The 12,852-nt window shown below is 32.4% G+C and overlaps 1 protein-coding gene across 1 annotated transcript in view; it reads right to left on the reverse strand.

Moving 5' to 3' along the window:
- Window positions 1–12,852, reverse strand: part of PCDH15 (protocadherin related 15) — a 1,456,321-nt gene that overhangs the window by 38,947 nt on the left and 1,404,522 nt on the right. The window contains exons 30-31 of the mRNA XM_055118856.1: window positions 11,711–11,799; window positions 3,103–3,279 (exon numbers count right to left, since the gene is read on the reverse strand). Of these exons, the coding sequence (XP_054974831.1) occupies window positions 3,103–3,279; window positions 11,711–11,799 (266 nt within the window). The remainder of the gene's footprint in view (window positions 1–3,102; window positions 3,280–11,710; window positions 11,800–12,852) is intronic.

The raw sequence follows: 12,852 nt of genomic DNA on the forward strand, positions 1-12,852 counted from the left end.
TAAAACTCTATTATAAACAGTTTTGCAAATTATTGTGTTTTAATAAAAAATTTTGAACCCAAGTAAAAATACAGAAAAAGGGTCTGTGTGTGTTGAAGGAAGAATATAGAATCCATATATTATGAAAATAATAGAAATAATAAATTTTGAAGATAATGTCTGAGAATATTGCAGAAATAAAACCAACACAAAAAAAGTGCAAGATTAAAGAATCATGAAAATGCAAGCAGCACAAAAGTAATACACACTTCTGAAAATATAGACCATTCAGATTCATAGCACTGCACTATAGCACTGTCATCCCGTTGTTCACCGATTTGCTCCAGTGGGTACCAGTAATGTCTCCATTGTGAGACTTGTTACTGGTTTTGTCATATCGAATATGCCATGGGTAGCTTGCCAAACTCTGCTGTGCAGGCAGGATACTCTCGATAGCTTGCCAGGCTCTCAGAGAGGGACAAAGGAATCGAACCTGGGTCGGCTGTGTGCAAGGCAAATGCCCTACCTGCTGTGCCATTGCTCCAGTCTGAATAATTCAGATAGTTTAAAAAAATAAGGAAATTATGATACATGTAATTTTCAGAAGAAATATAATATTCCATTAAATAATTAATCACCATTATTTATATATATAAAATTTATTATTGTAATTTTTTAAATAAAATGAACTCTTTGGAGGAAAAATCCTTTTTGATTCTTATTCTTTTAACCAAAGAATTAAATATCTTAGGAATCATAGTTAAGTTAAACATACTGAAATATCTAGTAACACTCTTCTAGTACAATTTTTCAATGCACTTCTTCCATATAAAAAACTAAATTCTCAATAACTTTTATAACTATAAAATAACAGTTATACTGTTATCCATTTAAGTTTATATGCAATATATACCTTAGGGCAGAGCCCTGGATCAAGACAGAGAGCACATATTTTGCAAGTGCTCTTGCTTCTTTCCCCACCTTGGCATACCCCACTGAAGCACCATATGGTGTGACTCAGGTTGAATCCAGAAGTGCTGGGCTCAGCTCCACCTAGTCCTAGATAAGCATGAGTTCCAGAAACCTAACACTATTGGGTATACCGTGTACAACAAAAGCATATACATATGTCTAATAAAATAATAACTATAATTGTATTGTATTCATTTCAAAGAGAACAACTCTAGGTGAAATCTGCTGAGGAAAAATATTAGTACTTTGTGGTGATTCCATCCACACCTCAATTAAAGGAATGACTTACAACTATTCTCTGTTTGCTTCTTTTTTTTGATTTATGAAGCTTCTTTAAATTAATTTAAACTTTTATTTTTCACAATATGATCTAGGTTTCAAAACATGTATTTAATGAGGATAACTATTTATAAAATTCAAAAAGAAAACACATTATGGAAAAATATTTTAAATGATGTTTATTTTGTATGTTGTCCTATCGGTTGACACCGTATCTTAACTATATATTAAATATCTCTACCTATTATCTCTAAGATATCTTCAAGCATAAATAAAAACATAGGTCATTGTACTCTGTACAGTCAGACTACATATTAAATAAAACTAGATATGTTGCTTATGAAAAATATTCTAAAAATCCATAATATTAAGTGTATCTAATAAAATATATTTTTAAAAAATGCAGATTTTAACAATGCTTAAAATTATAACCGATCAAAAGAGTTTAAATTATCTACAAAGTAAATTACTAACTAAAGTATTTATTATATCTACCAAAATTAGCTTAGTTGTTTTAAATGCTACGTTATTTGAGAGTGATTTTAAGTCTTAGGAAGCTACTGCTTCATCTATATTTCCTTGCAGTTTTTATACAATATTACATATGGTCCAATTATGTATTAATATAAATTTCATGAATAACATACTTAAATATGGTTCTTTAAAAAATTAATCAATAATTAAACTTTGTTTTGTTTTAGGATCACTCCTAACCACACTCAGGAATTACTGGTATCTTTGTGCTCAGGGATCATTCTGGTGGACTCAGAGGACCATACAGGATACCAGGGATCAAACTCAAGTTGACCACGTCTAAGGCTAATGTTCACTATACTATCATTTCATCACTAAACTATGATTATTACTATAATAGAACAATTAAATGTTGTTGATAAGAATATTTGAGGTAAATCTAAATTAAAAACTTTAAATTTTTGATAAGTGGACAACTATTTTCAATAAATAGATGCATACATGTTAACATTTGCAAATATTAAGTTATATGTCATTTATATGTGCATATATTTATTTATATGCCATTTAATATAAAGACGAGAACTAAATCTTGTTATATATATTAACATATTTATTAATGTACCAAACACTAGAATAGCCAGAAATCAGAATATGTAAATATATATTTATCTAAAAATGTGTTTCAATTTAGCTAGAATACCATTCCAAGTATCTGCTGGACACTAGGTGTCACTAGTAGAAAGCAGAAACTAATATTAACAACTATGAAAGTGTTAAATTATTTTAGGACTAGACCTAAGATTTTTAAGTAGCATTTTGTTCTTAAGAGTCTGTATTTTCTTAATTTTTAGGATTTATAACTCTACTTATAACAATTTAAGTTAATGTCAGGAAAGCATATAATATAGGGTATAGCCATAGATGTCACTGAATATCTCACTCCAAGTGAAGATATTGGAGTCACTCACTCCAAGTGAAAGGGAATTGATATTAATTTCGGTAGATTGACAGACCCTAATGCTAGGTTAGTTTTCAAAGTTCAAGCCTAAGAATTCTATTGTAGACAAAATGCCACTTAAAAAGTAAACTATGATTTCTCTGTAAACCACCAAGATCTTGAGTCAGAATGAACACTGATGCATGGTGTGGTCAGTGAACTGTTTCTTCTTTTTCATTACCCAGGATTATGACAACAAATGGAGAAGACACTGAACTCCCTTTATCTGAAGTTTGAACCTGAGACCTTCTGATGTGAAAACTGTCTTCTCGATATTGTCTCCAATACATTGCTTATGCTTTACTTTTAATAACTTGGTGTGTTTTAAAGTTCGTATGCTGACATTGTCTAACTAGAGAGATCTTACATAAAATACTCAGTGAAAATAAAATACTTACTTAAAAAGCTCATTTCTGTCGATGGCTCTGTTGGTTTGGGGATCTATTGCATAGACAGTCAAGTCACATTTGGTATAATCTTCTAGAGAAAAGGCATCTCCATGCCGGCGAGCACCAATGGACTCCACTACAACCTTGGCACCAGGAATTTGCTCCTGAACATAGCGATCCAAAATCCTATAAATCAAACAAAGCACCAACGTGACATTCTGACAAGCTGCCTGGAGGGAAAAAAATCACCCTCAACTTGAAATGACATTTAGTAAATGAAAAATGATGGCAGCCTGTTTTTTGCTAATGTTTACTGAATATGAACCTTGGGGGAAAAAAACGCTTTTTTTTTTTTTAGCATTTAATTTCCGATGATGGTAGAAGTTTGAATTAGGAAGAAAGAGGTCATCAACTATGTCCTATTTAAGTCTAGAGTTTTTGAATTTATGATACCATTTGATCTTTTATGTGGCTCATGGGAAATGCCAACTATGTTATACAAATAAAACTGTCTATGCTTTATAAGAGCAATTGGGTCTTAGAATTCTTGAGTTCATATGGTTGGTGTTATAAATTACACTTTCTGCTAGATTCTGTGACATGTGGTACATTGTTATATGCCAAGGTGCGGGACTAGGATATGTATTCTCCTACAAATATAAAAATCTTGGAGCATTATAGTAAAAGAATAATGTAAAGATACTCTTCATGGCAGGCTTTTCAGGTTAAGATATAAAATATTGCAGCCAAAACTCAGATGCCACGTGAGCAAATGCAAAAAAAGGACACAATGTTTACTACAAAATTAGTAAGGCTTAATAGAAAATGAGGGACTATTAGCCTGCAGGAAATTTTATGGGAAATACATTATTTTTTAATAATTACATGACTTTATTTTCCTTGAAAGTAAGGATTAAAGTAAATATTTTGTCTGTACTGCAACAAATGGCAATTCTCTTAATGTCTTCTTACTTATTAAAAAATTTATGTTTGTAATCCTTGCACATTAACATTAATGCATATTAAATATTTATAAAGAGTTGCAAGTGGATTCATTTTCATAACTATGGTGAAACTTTAAAAACATTAACTATAGATTCCATTCTCCTTTTATAGTGCATATATGAGGTATTTTGGGGGATAGAGGATTTAAATATATGTATATGCACATACACATATATATATATACATATATATATATATATAGTAAAGCTTTTGGGTCATCATAAAATAATTTATGCTTCAGGTGCCAAATGTTACCAGCTTTTCAGTCTGTTAAGAAAATTCTGCCTTAAGTGTGTGGTGTGGTATGAATGTGTTTGGTTTGCCTTTGTTAAAAGATCAAGTTGATTTTTTAACAGTGTACTATTGAGCTGAAATCTTTGTTGTGCATGCTGGCATCCTGGATTGTACCACTATTATCAGTTGAATGTTTGACTGTAAGTCTGTTTTAAATACATATAGCATGGCTAGAGTGATAGTACAGCAAGTAGGACATTTGCCTTGCAAGTGGATCTGATCCCTGATATCCCCATATGGTCCCCCAAGCAAGAGTAATTTTTAGGTTTAGAACCAGGATTAACCCCTGAGTATCGCAATGTGTGACTCACAAGACAAAAAACAATTAAAGTTATGTATACACCAGCATAGTGGAAAACTATCTTTCGGGAGGGAGGAGGCTCCCAAACAATGCTCAGGAGGCTCAAAGGCCCTGTGCTACATTGCCATAGATAAGGGTCACACTGGAAGTGCTCCTCGGCCTCCAGGGCTGCTCAGAGAAAGGTTATCTTTTTGTGCATTATTTTTTATTTTTTGTATTTCTTATCTTTTGCACCCAGTAATATCTTTGCCTGGTGTTTTTTTTTTCTCATGAAATCCTGTCAAAAAATAAAAGAAGCTCTAGGTAATAGGATGAGTAAATGCATTCAGTAAACTAGTTAGTCATTAAATGAACCTGAAGAGAATGGGTGTACTAAATTCAGACTGGCTTTTAGAACTCATTTCCTGAAAGACATACCCACTTAGCAAGAATGAAATAGGAATCAGTGCTATCAGACTGCATTGTTCACTTGACATTTTATAGGGCCGCACAAACAATAATAACATAACCATAAAGAGCAGTGACGTTTGGATGCAGTTTTAGCTACTTAACTTATCAACCGTACAACCATAGATAGGTAAGTAATTTTAAGCTCTCAAAGTCTGTTTTTTTAACTATTAAGTGAGGAAATCATCTATCACATGGGATCATTTTGTGCTGAAAGCTTTTATTCATAACTGCAAATTTTAAGCACATGCTAAGTTCCAAATATATTATAATGATTACTTTGACTTTAATGTTCATATTAATAAGTTATTTTCTTGCTTTGAATTCTTTCAAGAGTTTGTGAAATCATTAAGAAAGTGTATTTAATAAAAGTATTTTAAGTTCACAAATCAAAATGAACAAATACACATGCATTTTAAATTCTATTTTAGAGATATCTATTGATCCCAATGCTGCAATTAAACAACTTATAACTATGACAACTTATAATTATGCAATTAAAAAACTTATAACTATAACTTTGCCAAGGCATCAGAAATCAGATGGGTTGGACACGTAATGCAATTTGTAGACAACTGCAGGACTAGAGCTGTTACTGACTGGATTCCACGGGACGTCAAAAGAATGCCTGGCCTCCCACCTATGAGATGGTCAGACATCTTCGTCAAGACCCTGAAGGAAAGGTTTGAGGCTCTTCGTGTTCCTGGAGTGAGCAGACGCCATTGGGCTACACTAGCACCATGACAGGGATGCCCACTTGAGCAAATCTATGAGCAATGGGATGATAGGTGATAGGTGATAACTATGCCAGTACATTTTTATATGGTAAGCCTTCATATATGTATAGATAAATATTTTCCTTCAGTGAAGAAACATTTTTCAATGAAAAATTCTATAACATATGTCTTTTCTCTAATCATTTGTATCACTTGTCATACTGTTTGTCCATTTGTTTAAGTGGGCGCCAGTAAAGTCTCCATTCATCCCTGTCGCATGCTAGTGTAGCCCAATAGCATCTCCTCTTCTCTCTTTTTCTCTAAATTTATGTAAAATATTACAGTCATATGAGGTTAAAACTTTAGATGTAGAATTAAATATAACTTTCTTCTTGGTAAAGGGCATTATAAATAAGTCAGATAATGGCTTGTATCGCTTAAGATTATGTAATGATATTTTTCCCTGTATATTTATTTTTTCTAAATGTTTAGAGATTTTCTAATTATTTGAAATCATATGGGATAAAATAGCTGCAGTGCTAAAAAGAGATGCATCCAGTTTTGAATTTTTTCCATAGATGTTGTGGTTAATTTATGTAAATTTAAGTTGAATATGTTTTCTTTTTCTTTATTTATTTATGTATTTATCTATGGAGCAATAGCAGAGAGGGTAGGGCGTTTGCTTTGCATGTATCTGTCCCGGTTTCGATTCGTCCATCCCTCTTGGAGAGTCCTGCAAGTACCAAGAATATCCCGCCCACACGGGATACTCCTGGCAAGCTACCCGTGGCGTATTCGACGTGCCAAAAACAGTAACAAGTCTCACAATGGAGATGTTACTGGTGCCCGCTCAAGCAAATTGATGAACAAGACAACAGTGCTACAATGCTAAATTTATCTATTTATTTGCATGAACCAAGGGAGGGGGTGGGAGGAGTAGTTTGAGTCACGTCTGGCAGTGCTCAGGAATTACTCCTGGCTCTGAAGTTAGGAATTGACTGCAGAGGGACAGTGTGGAATAATGGGAATTAAACCCTAGGGAGCTACATTCAAATTAAGCATCCTACCTCTTCGCTATTTTATTTAATAAATATGACTTATCATCATATCCATGCCTAATAAATTTTATAGAACATATCTTTTTCATTACATTAACTACATATTTTGCAAGTAAAAGTCATGGATCCTGCTAAATTTGTGAACATCCTCTGGGTTTGCATGAGTCACTGGAATGCTTTGCCTGCAAAGTGCCTTCCTCAAAGATTCCAAGTGTTCCTGATATAGTCCAGAAAAATAAAATTGCTCCCTGCTTGTGCAAAAGCCATAGTGCAGAAGTCAGTGGCTAGAATAAAACATTTTTTAATAAAATAAGCATCCATTGCCAGATTTTAAACATTGAGGTAATGTAATTTACCTTGTATTTGAAAGAATTATTCATCACTTGTTTTAGAATAGTCTAAAGTATTAGTTTGGAAAACTAGTTAGTTCCTTAAAAATGAATGTCTTAAGGAGATAAATAATTCATTGAATAGCAGTCTATTCAGTAATAATAAAAAGATACAACACAGTCCTTAATTGTTAGCCATGCACTATAGCACTGTAGTCCCATTGTTCTTCAATTTGCTCAAGTGGGCACCAGTAACGTCTCCATTGTGAGACTTGTTTTCACTGGTTTTGGCATATCAAATACACCAAGGGTAGCTTGCCAGGCTCTGCCATGCAGGCAGGATACTCTCAGTAGCTTGCCGGGCTCTTCAAGAGGGATGGAGGAATCGAACCTGGGTCGTCTGCATGCAAGGCAAATGCCCTACCCGCTGTGCTATGGCTCTAGTCCAATTGTTAGCCATAAGTAACTCATATAATTTACTTCTATTATGGTATTAACATGATGCATAATTATGTATCACAAATCAAGATTCATACATATTCTTAAAAACACAAATGATCTACATTATAATTGGAAAAATTTCTGTATTAACTTTTGGTTTTACTACGTTAGTCCAGCCCTGGTATTTGTTCATTTAAAAGTAGGCAAATTTCTACAGATATTTAATAAAGAAAAACATTAAGCATATAATAAAAAATTTAAAATGATAGCACAGCGGTTGGGCGTTCGTCTTTCACGTGGCCAACCCTTGTTCGATTCCTCTGCCCCTCTTGGAGAGCCCAGCAAGCTACCGAGAGTATCGCGAGCCCCGCAAGGCAGAGCCTGGCAAGCTACCTGTGTGTATTCGATATGCCAAAAACAGTAACAATGAGTCTCTCAATGAGAGATGTTACTGGTGCCTGCTCGAACAAATCGATGAGCAACGGGATGACAGTGACAGTGACAATTATCTTCCTTGAAGTGTATCTCTAGGCACTGTCTGTAGCAATCTAGCTCTGTTGTCCTGCTGTTCATTGATTTACTCAAGCGGCTTCTAGTAACGTCTCCACTGTGACTTGGTACTGTTTTTGGCATATCGAATATGCCATGGGTAGCTTGCCAGGCTCTGCCGTGATATCTCTAGGTGTAGATGATTTTTAAAAAAGAGTAACTTATTTTCCATTTCTAGGCTTTTTCCTTCACTTTTAAATTTGATTTTTGTTCCATTATTCTTTCTCTGATTTCTTTCTTTCTGGAAGACAACCAGTGGTGTTCAGGACGTACTCCTGCCTCTGTGCTCAGGGTTCATGCCAAATAGTTTAATACCTTATATAAAACCCATAAATATACAATAGAATCATAAAGTCTGCACACAAATGTATACATAAGAAGGTGCATTTATTACTTATGTTCTTGAAATATACAATCTATATTTAGACACGAGCTCTTCTAGACTGGACTTTTGAATTTAACTAAGACCTGTGTTCTCAGAAAATAGTAATGATATCATCTGGTATAGCATTAAGATAACATACAGTTAGAAAACGTTTTTAAGCTTTTATGTTTCACCAAACTATTTATTACAGAGAATCATCATTTCTCTGATAAGCTAAGTCTTAAATACTCAGAAATACTCCTTAGCTATCTATAAAAAGTAAGTCATATCTTCAAGTTCCTAGTTTTAACCTCTGAAGTAATTTATTGAACTTTTTGTCACAGCTGATCAGTCAGAGCAAATTATTGTTCACTATTATGTTTCTCTCTTTAATCTAATTCACTGACTTTAACCCACCCTTAGCCAGGGAGCATACAGATCTTCCTGAATGGCTATATAAAAGCTTACATAAAAGTAAACCATTTTCTGATGTACTGAACAATTGCTTAGGTTTCCAAACCTAGTTATTTTAGCGTTGTTTACCCATCTTTATTTTCTTATTTTATAAAATTTATTTTCTGTCTAATCTTTGCTGATAGATCCCTTAAGGGTTTTTTTCTATTCATAAAATAATCTTAATTTCATTGCATTAGTTTCTTTAATCCTTCCTAGAATTATCCTTTTAAAGAAAAGGAAAATTTTTCGTTTTCATTTGAGGCAGATGTAGGAAGATATTTTTGTACCTATTTATTCTCCTTAAATAGGTCTCCAAATGAATTGTCATGAATGAATTGTCACAGTCAACTCACAATTCAATGCGGGTCACATGTGCCCCACCATTAAACCACATGCCTAGCCCAATGGTACACTATCCATGAAACAAAAGAGTAATCACTATTCCATTTACTTGATTTCCTATGTTCATTATGACATAACCCAAAGATCTTAAAATTTCCAGAAGTGTAAGATGATTTTCTCTAAGTAAATATGCCTGAATTTTGATCTGAAATCTGTAATTAAAATTGCATACTCTAAACATTTATTTCCAAAATATCCAGCATTAAATACGAAAAGTTAAAAAGTCACCCCACTCCTCATTTTGGTGGTGCAATATCATCCTATGTAGAGTCTGTCAGCTCAGTTAGCACCTGGAAACAACAATGCTTTTATGGTCATTTATTTTCATTATGAACAAAAAACTGTTGGAATTGAGGTGTCTGTATATAATAAAATTTTGATTAAGTTCATCAGTTCCACAAAAGACAAACTGATTAAAGAGGTACAAATGCTTTTAAAAATACTAATGGATCTGTAGATATTTTTGTTTAAAAACTATAAAGCGTTTCTGTTAATTCTCTGATAACACCCTGATTTCATTTGCAAAATTTGCTATAACTTCAATATTAGTGTCTAAAAGGACTTAAATACATGATTTTTTTCTACCACTTCACAGTAAAACTACCACTACCCATGACAATATCCATGAACTATTTGTGACTCAGATCAATACAGGTTCTCTATAATTTTGATTTGGAATCAGAGACAGTATTTAAGACAGCTAGTACTTATGTAGAGAAAGGTCAACATTCCACTGCACTGAAATTGCATATCTACCTATTATCCATGTGGTTCTTCTTCCCGTGCTTCTAAAGCTATCCTTATTCCTTATTATTCTCCAGTTTGTCTGTCATACTTGTATTGAAAATGTTAGCTCCCAACAGTCTTCCAATAAATTCCCCTTTGCATACAAATTCAAGCACATCAGAAGTAGTCGTATGCATATTTTATTTTAAAGTCCGACTGTACTGAAGTACAAGTCATTTTTTCTAATCCTCCCATGATATGAACATCTGTCTAATTATTCTCGTTAGAGTCTAATTGGTCCTACCAGACTCTGTAATTCAATTGATCACATATTTTGCATTCGGTTTAAAGCTGTAGTTATTTATGGTACTGTTTGATAGAAATTTGTATTATGAAAATGTCCAGTCAAATATATTTGCTCTAACTAAAATTTCTTGCAAGTCATATTGCCATTTAATATAAAACTAACACATAATATCTCTTTTTCCAGTTATCTTTACACACATTTTCAATTAGTTTCAGACATACATTTCATTATTAAAAATAAAGTGTAGAGACTTACTGCATTAGCTTCATAGTAGACAGGCTCCAATTTATGATTGACAACATATTTTTTCTTTTTTTTAAATTTTAAAAAAATTTTTAAAATTTTTAATTTAAGGAAAATATTAGAGAATCACTGTGATGTACAGTTACAAACTTATAAATTTTTGTGCTTGCATTTTACTCATACAGTGATCATTTACCCATCCCTCCACCAGTGCCCATTCACCTCCACCAATGATTCAGTATCCCTCTCCCACCCCCACCCCATCCCCCACCACCCCACCCTGCCTCTGTGGCAGGGCATTCCCCTTTGTTCTCTCTCCTTTTGGGTGACAACATATTTTTTCACACACAGAAAATAAAATGTGACAGCTGTTTTTTTCTCAATTACTTATTTGTATAAGTGAGAGAAATCAAAATTAAATAATTTTCCCTTCATTGTTTAGTTCACCACAAAGTTTGCAAGAGAAAACAGGTTCAATTCTGTTCTTTGAGAAGAATGTATAAAAATTCTGATATTTCCTTGTCTTTCTCTACTGACGTTAGAGCACTAATCACATTTACAATCTTTACTATTAAAAATAAAATTATATAAGATATATAATTATTATTGAATTTTTACTGTACTGACATACTCATTCTCCCAATACTCTTATGATGTAAGTCTTTGTGATTCATGCTTCTGAACAAAAGGCAAAATATAAATATAAAATGAATGTTGTGACATATTTCATTTACAGAGTGTCAGGAAATATTGTTGATGTATCAGGCAGAACATTGCAGATAATGGCTTTTTTCACACTTAATTTTCATTTCTAATTGAAGGTGCTCTCAGAATCTTTACTTAATTCAAGTGAGTTGCTTACTTAAGGAAAAGAAAGTTAAATTTTTATTTAGTGTTTTGTTAAAGTTGTAGTCATATTAAAACATAAGTAAATAAATATTAAATATAAAATAAATATAAAAATAAAAAAATTCTTTACTCTGTAAGATCTTCTATCTTTTTTTCCACTAGAGTAGGAGGCACATTAGAAACAATGACTTGCATATCCAGCTGATTGACCACAGAGACCTAAAAAATGAAATAAAATGATAAAATATTTAGATTTTGCTCAGTAATATTTCTGTAATCAAACATTAACATATGGATTTCTCCTTCATTTTGCACACATACAGTGGTTTCACATGCATTTTGTTGTCATAGCAAAATCTCTGACTTAGATTAGACTTAGATTAGGTACAATTGACTATTTGTTGCTTACCCAAAAATTACTTAATCCTAAGTAATTCCAACTGTGTTGGGTTTATTTTCTTTCTTTCTTAGTTATTCATTATTAACGAAACATATTTTATTTTGTCATAAACTTTATTTTTGAAAAATACATCATAGTGTTAGTTTTGTGATTGAAAATACAACAAAGTTACTTTAGGTCTTGTGATTTTTGATAAATTGCTCATTGTGACAAAGATACTGATAGATGGCTAGTCTGATTTATTTCAAGAGATCATCACATATACTCTATATGTAAATATATACACCAACTTACATATGGGGCTGATATGAGCAAAGCTGACAGCTATTTATGAATCCAATGGTCTTTATAAAACATTCTTATCTATCAAATATATTAAATTACGTCTGTGTTCATATATTTTAAATGGAAGAAAACAATTCTTTCATGTTATGGATGATTTCTTTTTCTCAGCACCATATAGTTTTTATTCATTTAATTATGACAACTCCAACCAGGTAGCTGTTATTTTTCTAATTTTTTAAAGAGTAAATAAATAAAAATGTTCTTGGTCACAATTAAACTCAGATTGTCTGCCTATATAATACTCTGGATTAGATACATTCAGCACCATGTGTACAAATATAATTTGAAGCTGGAGAAAAATTCACATGTATATATATTCACATGTATATATATGTAAAAATTCACGTATATATACATTTATGCATATGGATATACACACATATGAATTATATATGTATATATATGCTATAAATACCATAGTAGGGATCATTTCTTCAAATGCTTTGGGGTACAAATCAGATAATGTAAGTAAAATAAAAAAAGATTCATTGACAAAATCATGAATATGATAAATCAGAAAAAAATTA

The sequence above is a fragment of the Sorex araneus genome, chromosome 11, assembly GCF_027595985.1.
Source record: "Sorex araneus isolate mSorAra2 chromosome 11, mSorAra2.pri, whole genome shotgun sequence".
NCBI classification, from domain to species: domain Eukaryota; kingdom Metazoa; phylum Chordata; class Mammalia; order Eulipotyphla; family Soricidae; genus Sorex; species Sorex araneus.